The 16,579-nt window shown below is 35.7% G+C and overlaps 2 protein-coding genes across 10 annotated transcripts in view; one reads left to right on the top strand and one right to left on the bottom strand.

The window, feature by feature from the left end:
* The window catches only part of itga5 (integrin, alpha 5 (fibronectin receptor, alpha polypeptide)), a 40,513-nt gene extending 37,298 nt beyond the window's left edge, over window positions 1-3,215 (top strand). Inside the window, exon 30 of the mRNA XM_027144689.2 lies at window positions 1,004-3,215. Within this exon, the coding sequence (XP_027000490.2) occupies window positions 1,004-1,084 (81 nt within the window). The 3' untranslated portion in view covers window positions 1,085-3,215. The remainder of the gene's footprint in view (window positions 1-1,003) is intronic.
* A 45-nt stretch (window positions 3,216-3,260) lies between these two features.
* Window positions 3,261-16,579, bottom strand: part of rapgef3 (Rap guanine nucleotide exchange factor (GEF) 3) — a 44,119-nt gene continuing 30,800 nt past the window's right edge. For 6 of the 9 annotated variants that reach the window (XM_047806871.1, XM_047806873.1, XM_047806870.1 and 3 more), the window contains 17 exons: window positions 16,176-16,264; window positions 15,841-15,920; window positions 15,491-15,640; window positions 15,086-15,168; window positions 14,733-14,763; window positions 14,272-14,344; window positions 14,010-14,147; window positions 13,644-13,741; window positions 11,318-11,443; window positions 8,976-9,157; window positions 6,804-6,894; window positions 6,039-6,089; window positions 5,861-5,948; window positions 4,258-4,322; window positions 4,072-4,126; window positions 3,879-3,950; window positions 3,261-3,783 (listed from right to left, as the gene is read on the bottom strand). In XM_047806871.1, coding sequence (XP_047662827.1) covers window positions 3,665-3,783; window positions 3,879-3,950; window positions 4,072-4,126; window positions 4,258-4,322; window positions 5,861-5,948; window positions 6,039-6,089; window positions 6,804-6,894; window positions 8,976-9,157; window positions 11,318-11,443; window positions 13,644-13,741; window positions 14,010-14,147; window positions 14,272-14,344; window positions 14,733-14,763; window positions 15,086-15,168; window positions 15,491-15,640; window positions 15,841-15,920; window positions 16,176-16,264 — 1,591 coding nt within the window. In that variant the 3' untranslated portion in view covers window positions 3,261-3,664. Of the gene's footprint in view, window positions 3,784-3,878; window positions 3,951-4,071; window positions 4,127-4,257; window positions 4,323-5,860; window positions 5,949-6,038; window positions 6,090-6,803; window positions 6,895-8,975; window positions 9,158-11,317; window positions 11,444-13,643; window positions 13,742-14,009; window positions 14,148-14,271; window positions 14,345-14,732; window positions 14,764-15,085; window positions 15,169-15,490; window positions 15,642-15,840; window positions 15,921-16,175; window positions 16,265-16,579 lie in introns of those variants that run through there. The other 3 variants (XM_047806875.1, XM_027144690.2, XR_007139230.1) reach the window with 3 other exon arrangements.

Below are 16,579 nucleotides of genomic sequence, written 5' to 3'. Positions count from 1 at the left end.
TTTTTAATAATTGATTGATTATTGATGAAAGTTGGATAAAATATACATTCACTGTCCACTGAACACCGGAACACCTGTACACCTGCACATTTCATGCAATTGTCTAATCATGTAGCAGCAGCACAATGCAAAAAACTATAAGGTTCAATATTTTGTACATTTAATTTTCCTGGCTGCTTGAGCCCTAGGGTTTGCCTGTGAAGACAGTTTTTGTTGTTAAAAGGGTAAAACAACATGGAACCCAGAGAGATGTCTATGTGAGAAAATAGGCAGAATATAAGCCATGACACAACAATCAGACTTATCAAATACAACCTTTTGGAATATCATAGAAGTTAAACAAACCACTGGTTTACTGGCAACCAGACATAAACCAGGTTGGCCCAAGCAAATTAGCTGCAGAAATAACTAGTGAGAGAGCTGTGAGGAAAAACCCCAAAACAACAGTGAGTGACCTTATTAGCACCCTCCATAGGGTGGGATAAGGGTATCATTTTTCACTCTTTGAGGAAGACTTCAAGAACAGAAACAGAAAAGCTATATCACAAGAAGCAATCCACTCCTCAGTAGTAAGAATCGGAAGATCAGATGCAGAGATGAGACGCAAAGGTTTTGGAACCAAGATTAATCTCTGCAATAGTGATGATGTTGAGAGAAAGTTGAGGGTCACCAGCTTGATGCAGTTACTGGAAGCGAGGGATATGCAACCAAGTTTTTTTTTTCTTTTCTTCTTTTAAAAAATAAAAATCTTTATAACCAATAATTTTGCTCACCAAAACATGGGAGATCTGCCACAAAATGCATCATATTCTGTTGTTTCACACATATGGATGTAAATATTAGCAAAGTAAAAGCTGAATTTTTATTTATATTCATCTTTAGGTCATAAACCCAAATGTTTTCAGTGTAGCACTAACAAAAGAATTTACCTTGTAGTTCACATACATTCATAGTTCTCATACATATTATTAAAACATGCAACTCTACTGTATTTTTCCTTTAGCTGGGTTTCTTTAAGAGAACACCCTACGGCACTGCCATGGAAAAAGCACAGCTGAAACCTCAGGCTGCATCTGAAGCTTAAAGCAGGCCTGGGACTGTTCAGTAAGGATGAAAGACCACTGGATATCCATTGCACTGCACTGGACAGAAACTCCCCAAGAACTCAAAGCCAAATGAATGTTTTTTTTGTTTGTTTGTTTTTTTTTTTAATATAAATGTTCTTTATGTTGCCTTATTTTGCTGTGGGTTTGGATTGTATACACCAGTATTAGCTTCACAATCAGTTGCAATTTTTAGAGCCTGGTTCTATGGACCAAAAATCTCACTCATTCTGCATTACAAATCTTATATGCATTGATCACTGTTTTGATTTTATTTATTTTAATTTTTTTTTAACTTTTAATGTTTTGGTGCTAGAAATGATTTGTTCACATTTTGCTTACATCTTTTTCAAATGTCAGCATTACAGTCCAGCACAGTCTTTGACACTAAAATCTTTACTTTCTGCTGTGTCTTTTTAATGTTCACTTTAAAAAATAATTGTCTCTGCTATCTTAAAAGGTAGGCATGAAAATACTAAGGGGTTTCAGATGCAAGGTTTTTTGGTTCTCTTTTGTTCGTCTCTGTAACTCTGCAAACTCATGTTGGTGTCTGTCTCAGGTGATAAAGTTGAACAGCAGATCAGGTGTGCCACACTCAAATCGGCTTGGAAATCCATTGAGGATTATATTCCAAGTGCAAATGTCCCCTCCTACTGACCTAATTAACAAGAGTGTTGCCTTTTAAAGTCATCTGGGACATGACTGGATGCACAGCAAGCCTATGAAACCTCATGATATGCCTTGAAGCAGAGCTGTGCTTTGCCGATATATAGGACAGACTTGTGCCCTGTAGCACACGTGGCGGATGCAGCAGACAGTCAGTGGAGGCTCACTGTGTACCCACAGTCCTTCCTATCTGTGCAAAGTACAGATAACCCACTGTATATGGTAAGAGTGGGATAGTCGCAAAATACAAAATGGTCAACGGACAAATGAGTACTTTACTACAGATGTTAAAAGATATGATGACAAAGCAAAAGATAATCCCAGTCTAAGGCAGCAGTTTTAGCCAGGGACAGAATGTGTAAGACAACTTTTTAGTTTGTTTGTCTGGTGTTATGTGAAGGTGTGCATGCATGTGTGTCTGGCTTTACTGATGTGAGAGAACGAGGTGTTTTCACAGTTGCCGGGTTTGTCATTGTATTTCATTTTTGGCCATCCTGATATTTAAAGCATATTAATGCTAATGGTGGCCAGAGATGGCTACTCTTGGACAGAGAGTCTGCATTCAACTGCATTAGACACTTATTAACTGCAAGAAGAAAAGAGAATGGGCATGGAGATTTTTAGGAACTGTATGTTAAGTGCAATACTGTTTTTTTTTTTTTTTGTTTGTTTGTTTTTTTCCCCATTCTTTTTTAGTTTTGTTATTCCATTCTTTTTTCGTTTTGGAGTACAACAATATTTTCATACAGACAACAACCTGTTGAGTTGGAGAATTTCTAATTATTTTAACAATAAAATTTTTTTAAAATGCCCCATGTATTATAATTACATATAATTTTGTTTATAATTCAAAATGGCTTTATTTGAGGCCAAGTTTGATAGGAAAATCAGCCATTTACTATGAACACCACACAATCATTCTTTAACAGTTAGTGAAATCCAAGAGCTAGTTAAAAACTCAGAGTTCAAATACTGTGATCTTTTTTGTGGTTTCTGTTACTCCAGTGTTATATCTTGACTGCAAAATTGTATGTTTTAATTACAAATTGTTTAAGAATATAAAGCCTTGCTACAAATTGAGATTAAAACATTACATAATTTGCTTGTTCTTAATGTTTTGCTCAGTTTTTGACATTTATTTTTACCTCCTAACTTTAGATATTTTTCTTTTTCCTTTAATTTTTTAAATTATTTTTAAAAAAAATATTTCTGCAGCAGGAAGCACTGATTATATTTTGTCCTATCCTAACTTTTTGTCCTACCCACAATTTTTTTTTTGAGTTGTAAATATGATTTGGCAAGGAAACTTTTTTAAACTAAAACTCTTATCTGACATAAAATTACATCACCCCATATTGGGGATAATTGGAGGGCTGTTAAAGTAATTAATTATTTGTATGGTCTTGTACAATTTGCATTTCCAAATAAATCTTTCCATTTTTATGACTTGGTGTGTATATTTGTGTTATTAACATCAGATGACACTTGAAACAGTATTTCAGTAATTTATTTAGCAAAAATAAATGTGACTCTTTTTTTTACTTTAAGTATACCTGAGATAGACTAGTAATGACTGTACAATTTAAGCCTGTTACTAAGGTTAACCTTTGTGAAGTTTCAGTATAGTATGTCATCCTTCTCACATATAGATGGTACAAATGGTTGAGTACAGATATATAAACCAAACAGAAGTTGTCCAAAAAGATTACTACTCGTAAGGCATTAGAGGACAATACTGCACTCATGTACTGATATGAGAAAGCCTTCATGATAATGTAATCTCCAATCCCAATTCAGGTACTCATGACTTCCTCTATGCCAACAATTGAAAGTAATTTCATCCTCCAATACGTGGTTTGACTCTTGAAAGGAACAGCTCATATGAGTGTGAATGTTTAATGCTCTAAGTCTCTGGAAAGCTTGGTCAGTTTCTTCTGATTATCAATCACGTTAAGGTTCTGGATGTAATGACTTATGCGGGACACACCAGGTAAAGTCAGTGACTGCTCTGAATCTGAATGAGGACACAAACAAAAGATAAAAAGATTAAAATAAATATTAAGCATTGATTGTAACTTCACCACAGGACCTTAGTGTAGATTAGCTTACATGTAGATAATCGCATAGCAGGAGACTCCAAGAACATTCTTTCTGTGAAGCCCTTCTGGGGGGATGAAGGCACTACACAAATGTAAAAAAATAAAATAAAAAAATTCTTAATGTTAAGAATATTTTATATATGTAAGCATCTACATGATTTTTGTACTGTGTATTGTAATATACTTCAGAGGATTAACATTACCATAAGGTTGTCTTCTACAATCCTGAACTATCTTCATTGTCTTGGCAATCATCCGCTGTGGATTTGAAGCAGACATTGTTGAGGCAGAGAGTGTTTAAAGAATAACTTCTTTAAAAATAATAAATACAATTACTGTATAAATTACTTGAAAATCCTAAAAATCCCCAACAAGGTCTGGGGTCTTACCATTTTCTCAAAGTTAACCAGGTTATCAGTGTAATTCTTGTTGCCCTCATGGATAAATGTCATATCTGGATAGAGAACAATGCATTTAATTCAGATCAATTTTGTAATTGTCAAATTTATTTTAGCTAATGGACCACATCACAATAATACTTACAGTATCTCAGAGAAGTGAGTACACCCCTCATATTTTTGTAAATATTTGTAAATATTTTATTATTTTCTTTTATTTCTTTTCATGTGACAACACTGAAGAAATTACACTCTCCTACAATGTAAAGTATTGAGTGTACAGCTTGTATAACAGTGTAAATTTTCTGTGCCCTCAAAATAACTCAACACTCAGCCATTAATATCTAAACCACTGACCACAAAAGTGAGTACACACCTAAGGGAAAATGTCCAAATTGGGCCAAAAGTGTCAATATTTTGTGTGGCCACCATTATTTTCCAGCACTGCCTTAACCCTCTTGGGCATGGAGTTCACAAGAGTGTCACAGGCTGCCACTGGGGTCCTCTTCCACTCCTGCATTATGACATCACAGAGCTGGTGGAGGTTAGAGAGCACCTTCTGTTTCAGGATGCCCCACAGATGCTCAATAAGGCTTAGGTCTGGAAACATGCTTGGCCAGTCCATCACCTTAACCCTCAGCTTCTTTAGCAAGGCAGTGGTCTTCGTGGAGGTGTGTTTAAAGTCATTATCATGTGTGTAGGCAGCAGTCATATGTCTATTTCCCAAACACAACCTCTGGATATGAGGCTGACCACGTGCATTCAACTTCTTTGGTCGACCATGGCGAGGCCTGTTCTGAGTGGAACCTGTCCTGTCGACCAAAGAAGTTGCAGTATGGTCTTCAACACCATGCTGCAGCTCAGTTTCAGGGTCTTGGCAATCTTCTTATAACCTATGGCATCTTTATGTAGAGCAACACTTCTTTTTTCAGATCCTCAGAGAGTTCTTTGCCATGAGGTGCCATGTTGAACTTCCAGTGACCAGTATGAGAGAGTGAGAGTGCTAACAAATTTATCATAATCAAATTTAACACATCTGCATCATTCACACCTGAGACCTTGTAACACTAATGAATCACATGACACCGGGGATTCACTAAGGGGTATACTCACTATTGTGGCCAGTGGTTTAGACATTAATGGCTGAGTGTTGTTATTTTGAGGGGACAGCAAATTTACACTGTTATACAAGCTGTACATTCACTACTTTACATTGTACCAAAGTGTCATTTCTTCAATGTTGTCACATGAAAAGATATAATAAAATATTTACAAAAATGTGAGGGATGTACTCACTTCTGTGAGATACTGACCATGACACCCTTATGTGCTTTTTGAACATCCCATTCCAGATTTAATCCCCATTTGCCCTTAAATTATTTGCACACACTTCCACTAGATTTTGAAGCATGGCTTTGGGGATTTGTTCCCAACAGCTTTAGTGAGGCCAGGCTCGCTAAAGCACAGAGTAGAACATGGATTCTAAATCACTTAGTGAGCAAGAGTAGAATCTTTGACTGTTTTTTTCCTTGTCTGTGCAATTACTCTTTCATTAGTAATTATGAAATTATTTTCTGCTACAGGTGGCCAGTACCTTTGAGTAGCAGAGGCATGAAGGGAATGTATGGTGGGTTGAGTTTGGCCACAGCTAATCTGTATGCTCGGTGATTGTGTGATGGATCCTGCACAAAAGCACAGTAAGAGTCAGAAACAACCAGGCAACTTTCATCTAAGTATGATTTCTTTATATATCATTCCAGTGCTACACTTACCAGTAATCTCTCATAAGCATAGTAGATCCTTTTGGTTTTGCCTGCCAATCTCTAAATCAAGAATTATACAGTACTTGGTTTATCAGAATTCAACATAAACCTTTTAATGATTGCAGTACAATTTTATGGACATAGGAACATAATTTTGTATGCTATTATTGTAAAATAGTCAATATGATGATGGGATGATGCCAAGCAAAGTTACTGTTAAAATACTATACCAAGATATTAATTGCATAGCCCAGAATGTCCCACTTATACCACAGCAACAATGAGAATTATTTATTTATTACAATTTAAACCTTTTGTAGTGATATTTATCGTTGTGGAAATATCCAAAAGACAACAGTATAAACCCATACCAAAGCTGTTTCTAATGTTTCTGTAATGTTAATGTTAAATACTGATATTAGTAAGCTATTTAATGATTTGTTAAATAATAAGCCATATTTAACATCCATTTATTATTAGCCTTATATTATTGAGGAAAGTCTCAGTGAAAGAATTAATAGAATTAACTAATTGGAACATGCGATTTGAAATATAGTCTGCACTTCTGTCGAAGCTGCTGTTGTTAAAAATTACTTAAACACCTACTGACAATAAGATAAAAAAAAATCAACATTGCTGTGGTATAATAGAAACAATACAAGTTTTTGTAAAAGCAAATATAATTACATATTTTGTCTAAAGCTCTTTTTTGCCGATCAAGGTAAGATTTGTAAGGTGGATTCCAGGAGGAATAAATGAGTTATACACACTCACTTCCCATGTCTTATAGAGCCTCTGCACTGCACTGTTACTCAGGCCAAACATCACTGCAAAGAATAAGTTCAGGTTTTTCTGTTCCTTCAACCTAGAGAAAAAGTCACATAGCTTTTCACATGCACAAATAACATGCCTCCAGATTTGGCACTAATGGCTATTAAGTCATTAATGTCTTTTCTTTATATTTAAAATATACTATTTATATACTATTAAAATACTAAATCGATCAAAAACTTGCCGAGTTATAAACCTCCAAAGTTTATAATGGAAGTCTAGGGGGAAAAAGGCCACTTTGAACTTCTGTACCGGGAATGTCAGAATTCTGATCGCTTAGAAAAATAGGAGCAACAAACATCAGATCAGGGTCTACAACATATCTGAATTTGGTACATTCGAAAGCCCTAGGAGGGGGTAGTCTTGATTAATTTTTGGCTAAGAATAAAAATAATAACTAGAACGGTACATTTCCTGAAGAAAATGTGAATGGTGCTTGCACGTGGCAAGTTCCCCTCATTGTGCTGAGTGTTTTGATACGTCACATGTCCATGTTGTGCAAATTTTTAATTTTCACGCGACGTGATCTCACGTGACGTCACATGATGTGACCATAATACCTGTGGGGCAATTTCCCTCATTGTGCTGACTGTTTTGATATGTCACATGTCCATGTTATGCACATTTTTGATTTTGCTTGTTTTGGGGGCGGGGCTACACGTGACGTCACTTGACGTGACCATAATACCCGTGGGGCAGTTCCCCTCATTGTGCTGAGTGTTTTGATATGTCACATGTCCAGGTTGCGCAAATTTTTAATTTCGCTTATTCTGGGGGCGGGGCTACACGTGACGTCACGTGACGTGACCATAATACACGTGGGGTAGTTCCCCTCATTGTGCTGAGTGTTTTGATATGTCACATGTCCCTGTTGTGCAAATTTTTAATTTTCACCTGACCTCACGTGACGTCACGTGACGTCATGTGACGTCACCAGAATACTCATGGTGCCAATACTTTTGGCAAAATGTGGCTACTGAGGGTTTGGACATTTCATGTCAATACTGCAGTCATTATGGGATTCTACTTATTATACTGCATAGAACAGTACATGCAATTCTTAATGTTGGATGTATTGTGTGTGAGAGCTTAGAGGACTTTTCGGAATTCCCTATTCAAGTCTATGGGATGTTCGACCGTCGACTACGGGAAAACCGAAAAATTCCGTCGGAACTCCGGAATTAAAACTTTGTCCGGACTAAGATCTTAAAGAACCTGTCCGAGTTCGGTGTAAATCGCTCGAAAACTTGCCGATTTACAAACCTCAAAAATTTATAATGGAAGTCTATGGGAAAAAAGGCCACTTTGAGCTTCCGTACTGGGAATGCCGGAATTCCGATCGCTTAGAAAAATAGAAGCAAAAACTTCAGACCCGGGTCTACGACATATCCTAATTTGGTGCATGTGGCTCGAACGCCCTAGGCCGAATTTTTTTAATAAATGTTTGTATAATAATAATAATAATAATAATAATAATAATAATAATAATAATAATAATAATAATAATAAGCTTATAATGGAAATCAGAATGTTGGCTTCTACAAAGCCAACATAATAAGCTTATAACGGAAATCACATGATGTCACGTGGTGTCACAAAGCCAACATAATAATAATAATAATAATAATAATAATAATAATAATAATAATAATAATAATAATAATAATAATAATCTTATAACGGAAATCAGATTGTTGGCTTCTACAAAGCCAACATAATTATCTTAAATAATAGAGTGAGAATGCAAGCCTGGATCAACATCATGGGTCCTGGGACTTAAGTATTTGTTGTGAAATGTTCTTAAGTGTGAATGACCATATTCAGAGGCAGTTTTAACTTCACTGCTCTCGGTTTTTTTTTTGCCCTCAAGTGCTTCCATTGTATTTCCATTGATGTCAAACATCAAATCTCTTAGAAAATTATTAGCTCTATAGGCAAAATACAACAAGTATAACATAGATTAATGTAATTAATTTAATAGTGAGAAGAAAACTATATTGAAGTATGTTGTTATAGGAAAAAAACAATGTAATGATTCCACCAATACTTAATGTGATTTGTATTATAACCTTTATCACCAAAAAGTGGCTCTTTCAAAAGTTCAGTAACACTCACACAATTGCTATTTTTATAAACTTTTTGAGGAGCATGGATCTTTTCATTAGGTCCTCACACAAGCAGAGTTCAGTCACCACCCAGTATTGTACTTCATTGAAATGTCGCACAAATCGCTCCAGATTAGCTGTGGTGGCTCCTGGGAATTTGTGTCGCCCAAAAACGTAGTAGAGAACCTCTACCTGTAGTGCAATAGTGACAAGAAAGTAGGTTATATAATTATAATTGATACAGACATAAATGATCTGCCAGAAAATTTATATTTCTTATGAATGAATGACACTTAAAAAGAATAGGTATGAAATTTCATACATAACTGTACTTTTACACACAATTTGCCGGTCGTTGTACTATAAAGCCATCAGTAGCCATTTCTACTACTGGTGCTACTACAGCACAGTAACATTTAACAGTATGTGGTGCAACTACTGTAGCATTCCTCATCTGACTACAAGTCAGTTTTATTGCCCCTATTAAACATTCTGAAGGAAGAGCATGTGAGGAAGCATATGCAGAGTCGAATCTAAGAAATTAATTTGGGATCGAACCTGAATTTACTTAAAACTAATAAAAGGTGTTTCCACCCCATTCTATCAAATGCTCTCAACATCTACAAACTACAACTTCAAGGGTAGTAAGTGAGGTGAGAAAATAATTTTGAGTAATCTAGTGTTAAAGAAAGAGTAATTATGGATGGCATTATATTTTGGAGTCGAAGAGAGAGAGGACTTTGGTTAGAATCTTACAAAATATATTTAACAGAGAGAATGGTCAATAGTTACAACAGGATATGGGGTCTCTGTCCCTCTACAAAAGCAGAGACATGGATGTCATAATCAGGAACTAGTAAGTCAGAATACAGTATGCTTTATAAAATTCAACTGGGAGAGCATTTGTATATAAAATTTACCAATGTATATGCATTGAATACATAGTTAAGAATAAGCATTGTGTGCTCTTTGCTGTTGTGGCCATCTTTCTGTGGCAACAGTATAAGTGGCCTACTGTCTGTATCCAGCAAACAATTCAGACTTGCAGGCAGCATGGCAAGTATGGCAGAACTCAATATTGAACATAACAACATGACACAATAATACCAAAAAAGTATCTCAGTGTCAGGTGTAGAGAAAACAGAACCCAGACCCGAATGCATGGATAGAAGACAATAAAATCACACACACACACACACACACACACACACACACACACACACACACACACACACACACACACACACACACACACACACACACACACACACACATAAAAAAAAAACCAGACATAGCAAAACTGAGTAGCTAAAACATACGTGAGAACACAAAAACAAAATCACATGGCACAAGATATAATCAAACCCCGCTGGAACGCCCCCTGGAATTCTGACAGGAAATTGTCAAAGCCATCCATGACACATAAGTTCAAAATTAGCACACTGATAAAAAAGAACGGCTGCAGATGGTAAAGTTATAGATTAGATTTTTATCTATCAAATCTAAGTACTAAATACTAACATTTTGAAAGGTATTATTTGGTATAATCAATAAATAATTAAATCAAATACAGTATGTATCATAAATATAAATATTGTATATGCTGGTACAGTATCCACAAATAGAAATATAATGGCATGGGTGTTTTTGTTACCTGGGCATCTGCTGTATTTTAGCCCAAAATAAATAAAACACTGTAACAAAAATAACGCTGAATGTAGAGTACAGATGATGAAAATAAATTAGCTTACTGTACTAAGACCCATGCCTGTCAGCCAAGATGCCACTGGTGGCTTTTGCTTCCATAAAAAAGTTTGAGGAAGCTTTTTATGCCACTATACTCCCAGGGTCACAGTACTGCTATGGCACTACTTCCTGTCCATTATTATATTTTCTATTTGTTACAAATTTTACATTTTCTGTTTTCGCCAGTTGCAAACCATTAGAATTTTTTCCCATCTTTTTTTGCACTACAGTATCTGTTGCTCAATATTTAATGAAATTTTTTCAACATTGTTACATTGCTGGGTAATCAACAACTGTCATAGTCGTGCACGGTGCTGAAAAGCGGCAGCTTTTATTGAACAGTCTTCGTTTGCATTGTCATTGCCTAAATCATACTGCAGTAACAGCATGTAAACAACATGAATAAGTTAGACAGCCAGACAGAAATAGTATTGTTCAGTCTGATTCAAAAACCTTCTGTCTTTAGACAGATACAATATCCTCCGTATTTGCTAGGACTTCTTCTTTCTTCAATTTATTAAAATCAAGCTTTGATACAAAAGTGTTTATGTGTGCTAATGATTCACGTAACATGGCAACACACAGTAAACGCTGAGAAGAATTTACCTCATGCATGGCCATGAACAGTTCCCAGTTGTGGTTGCTGAGGTGGTTGGCAATGTCCTTAGAGCACATCTGCTCCAGGTAGTCAACAGTGCTCTGCTCTAGACCAAGCTGCTCTTTTAGAGGGGTCTGTCAAATGGAAATATGACATTTCTTACCATGTCACTTCAGTACAAGAGTGTAATAAATTAAAGAATGTTTGCACCCAGATTCCACCCAAAGATACACGTCAGAAAGAACACATTTACAAAAAGGCTTAAATATCATAAGGTAATACGTTTAGAATACGTTTAAATAAATAACCTTGACAATTGTTAATATGGGAGTGGCAGCAGGGCATCTAGGACTGTCATTAAACAATGGGTATACATAACTGTGATTACAATTTAAAGCCATTTGGGTGATAAGTGTAACTGTATCAAGCCAAGGTGTACATAACCATGATTAACATTTAAAGACATTCGGCTAGAGGACAATGTATGAACCAGCCATGGGAGACAACCAGTTCTTACATTTATTAACCCCATTAAATCTACAAAAAGGAAAAACAGTATAAAATGTTTGAGCAGGATTTGTCCTGCTTACTTCTTGACTCTGATGAACCCGAAGTACTTCATGTATTTTGTCACTTCTACATTGGTATATATGTATTCTTCTTCATCTTTGGCCTCATTGTTTAATTTTTTTACAAGACCTATTAAAAGATTATTTCCCAATTACAGTAGATGTATCTAGCACCACTAATAGACAAACTAATCAATGTTGATTCATAATTAACATGTTGATTCATATAGACCATTCTGGGCTTAATTAGACATTTGATTTTTTGTTAAATTTGCTATTTGGTTAATTTGGGTGTTTATGATGGTTTTAAAAATAATAATAGTAATAAACTATTACCGAAGCTGCTTTAATACTGAATTGCATGTTCTGTTCATGTTAACTAATGCATTATGTAATTTAAGTGAATTTTCAAAAGTGATTGCCATTTTTTTCACCTTTTTAGTCTAGTCTAACTTGTTTCCAACATATTAACATATATTTTGCAAATATATACAGTACAGACCAAAAGTTTGGACACACCTTCCAAAAGTTTGGACACACCACCTTTTCAACAGGACAATGACCCCAAACACACCTCCAGGCTGTGTAAGGGCTATTTGACCATGAAGGAGAGTGATGGGGTGCTGCGCCAGATGACCTGGCCTCCACAGTCACCGGACCTGAACCCAAAAGAGATGGTTTGGGGTGAGCTGGACCGCAGAGTGAAGGCAAAAGTGCCAACAAGTGCTAAGCATCTCTGGGAACTCCTTCAAGACTGTTGGAAGACCATTTCAGGTGACTACCTCTTGAAGCTCATCAAGAGAATGCCAAGAGTGTGCAAAGCAGTAATCAAAGCAAAAGGTGGCTACTTTGAAGAACCTAGAATATGACATATTTTCAGTTGTTTCACACTTTTTTATTATGTACGTATATAATTCCACGTGTTAATTCATAGTTTTGATGCCTTCAGTGTGAATCTAAAATTTTCATAGTCATGAAAATAAAGAAAACTCTTTGAATGAGAAGGTGTGTCCAAACTTTTGGTCTGTACTGTATGCCATGTTTTTGAGTAAAATAAGCAGAAATTATTAAATATTATTTTGGATAACCACTGACTGATAAATGTCAAACATTACTCAGCATATCTCCAGGCCAAAGCTGACTGATGCAACTAAATTCATAAATAAGAGAGGAAACAAATATGATTTGCAAAACACGTATTTTATTTTTGAACTTTATAGAAATATGAACGTGTGTGTGTGTGTGTGTGTGTGAAACGTTTACAAATGTGTAGCCTTTGTTTTGTCTAGAGGCCAACTGAAATGCAATGCCCAAGGCTTTGAACAGTGTTTGACTGTGTGTGTGTGTGTGTGTGTGTGTGTGTGTGTGTGTGTGTGTGTGTGTGTGCGTGTGTGCATGTGTGGTGTTTGAATGTGTGTTTTGGGTGCGTGTGTTAGTGGACATTTTATGTGTGCATTTTTGTGTCTGTATGTATGTTCATTGCGCTGAAAAGGGAAAAAAGTGTGACCTACTGCCCCACTAAATGTGTCAAAATGACCCGGGAGGATCCAAAATGCATAATATATACTGGTCTAAACACATAGTTCAACGAAAATATACAAAATTAATTTTACTTGCAAAGTTCATAATTTGGAACAATCCTTGTAAATTGCAGGCAAATATGTGGAAGAAAATACAAGTTATGACACATTAAACTTTTCTAAACCTTCCAGCAGGGGTCAGATTGACCCCGGGAAAATATCAGGATTAAATGACAGACACTCACCAGCTGCTCCACCTGAGATGCAGTGCACAAGAAGAGCCTCTCGTTAAGCCCCATAGATGTGAAAACGGCTGTAGCATCCAGCTTGAACAGAACCCGCTCTAAGAAACAAACAGACAAGCAAGTTTATACACATAATAGGAAAAACCCTTTCAGCACAAAATTGCATCTTATATTACACTTACTAACAATTTTTCTGTCGTTGGGTGAGTTGTGTAGCATGGTGTAGAACAAGTTTTAAATGTTAATTAAATATTTGTGTAATCCGATATAACATCATTCTAGATTCACAGATCTATCCTGTACAATGTCAGACTGTACATCAAAAATTGGTCCAGAAATCTTGCATTCCAGAATCCCATATCATACCTCCTGAAGAGTTCATTTTGACCAGCACATGGTCTTCACAAGGGTCCACCAAAACATCCATAATGTCTTGCACTGAGCAGTTCACAGGCAACATCATTGCCAGACAACTGTGGTTGGGTTTGAAAATCTCATACAAAACTGCAAAATTTGTTAACAGATCAATTAGAGAGATGTCTCAATTATTAAAAATATACTACAGAGATGATTAAACAAGGGATGACAAATCCTGAAAATCATTAGAAATAATGCATAGATGTTTGACCTTTGTCATGGGCTCTGATTGACTGGAATTTCCCAAAATGATCCTCATACATGGCAAACCAATCAAATTTAAACTGAAAAAAGAAAATCAAACAACAAAAAAGAATGAACCACTCGTAACAATTTAATTCTCTAATGAGCATATTTAGAGTTTTATTCCTAGATATTTGAAAGTGATTGCTGTATAACCTTAAGTAGGATAGATCGCAAAAGGTTCAGAATAAGTGAATAATGTTTTCTCTAGCTTGTCATGCCACTCACAAGATGCATGTGCAAAATATTCAACAGGATTTGCTCCAGGCCTTATCTATATAAATGTACACCATATCTATATTTATGTTATGCTGTTGATATTTCCATTAGTTAATGTGTTTATCCTGCTACTTAATACTTAAGTTCTTAATACGATATGACTGGATTCTTATCTCTGTTTTGTTTTGTAAGAGATGTAATGGAACTCACCTTCAAAAGTGTTTGGCATCCATTTTCTGGCCTGAAAGGAGAATGGACATGACTGTAAAACTGCAAATGAACAAAGTTATTGTATTTGTTGTACTATTAGTAGCTAACCCATAATACAGTGGATGCATAACTATATGGGTGATTTGGGTGAAATACGATTTTGGTAAAAAAAAAAAAAAAAGGGGGAAAAATGTTTTAATGCTCCTGCTGTAAACTAAAATGCAATGTAAAATTTTGTACTCCCAGGTAGTTTTTACTAATGAAAGGCAAAAAAAGACTGTTTCATAAAGTCATGCCAGCACTAAATACATAAACAAAGGCCCCATGTTAGTGTGTGTGCCTTCCTTACTTACACTCGGGTTGTTCTCCTATCTCTCAGCTGGTCACTGAGCATACTTGAGAGTCTTGTGTCATCCATCACAGCTTCTTTGAGTTTCTACCCCCCCCCCCCCCATAAATAAATAAACAAACAAATAAACAAACAAATAAATAAATCAATATTATCTTGATAAACACACACACTATTTGATCATCCTCTTTGTTTATAATGTGGATGATTGGGAATATACTGGTAGCAGGATTTAAAAATACATTTTTGAAAGAAAAACTAAAAATCTAAAACTAAATCATTAAAACAGATGATTGCAACCGAGATAGCAAAGTCTAAGATTTATTCAGATGGAACACTATTTAAAACTAATAATATCTCTCTGTCCTTAAGGTATTTAAACTGAAATACAGTAATAGACTAAACAAACCTCCAGGAAGTGGAAGGCAAAAAGGTCTTCCTTCAGCAGTGAGCCGTAGATTGCCACCCACTGGCTAACTAGTTTTACAATTTTTTGCTTGGTGTTGAGAGCATAAGCCGCCTTTTCCAGCTCAGAACCTTCAGATGGCTCAGTGTGGTAGGTACATTTAAGGTTAAAGAAAATAAATCTTATTCATTTACACAAAAGTTGTATAACAGTCTGAAGGTCAATGCAAGAATAGCTAGATATAAAAAAGGCAGCCTACTACCTATTCCCAAAACTAGAGAATAAGTAGGCATATATAGCACACAAATAAAAGCATTAGATTTTGTTCCTGATATGGTACCAGTCAGAGGATATTGATGCTGAAGGACATGGCAGATCTGTGAAGAGGGCATGAATACTTGGTGTGTGAGAAGAAAGTCATGAATGCATGGATCTGCATAATTAGAGAACAAGATAATATGAAAACACATACATACACACTGACATATAATGTTCTGTATTTATACTTCTTTTCGCTTTAAAAATTAATATATAATTCAAAAGGTTCCAGAGTAAATCCTTGATGTTGAAAAGTTTTATATCTAAGAAATAAGATATTATGGGATGGGATGTATTATATTAAAATGATCAAAGTAGTTTATTATTTTCTATAATATAAAAGTTATTTGAACACAAGAAGGGGTCACACCTATGGGATCACAGCCATTGGAATCCAATTTAATTGTCTCCAGGACATGTTCAAGAATCTTCTCTGGTGTACCTGACATCACTGTATACCTAAGGGAGGTTAGTGTGGGTGGGATGAGAGGAAAACAAGGCAAAAACAAGGCAAATGGTAAAATTTGCCATTTCTCTGATGATGAACGCTATAATGTTGAAAAACGAAAGAGATCAGATCATAAATAACCAGACTGTTTGAAGACCACAAGAACAAGGATTTGCAGCTAACATGGGCACAGACTGACAAAAACTGAATAGATTTTTTTCTAATTCTCATCGGTCCAATTTCAGTGAGCCTGTGCCCATGACAAACTCAGGTTCTTGCCTGACAGAAAATGAAGACAGGCAGGTCTTCTACTATTATATTTATAT

The sequence above is a fragment of the Tachysurus fulvidraco genome, chromosome 23, assembly GCF_022655615.1.
Source record: "Tachysurus fulvidraco isolate hzauxx_2018 chromosome 23, HZAU_PFXX_2.0, whole genome shotgun sequence".
Classification (NCBI taxonomy): Eukaryota; Metazoa; Chordata; class Actinopteri; order Siluriformes; family Bagridae; genus Tachysurus; species Tachysurus fulvidraco.
Note: the sequence above shows the minus strand (reverse complement) of the source record. Positions and strands in the feature narration are given on the sequence as shown.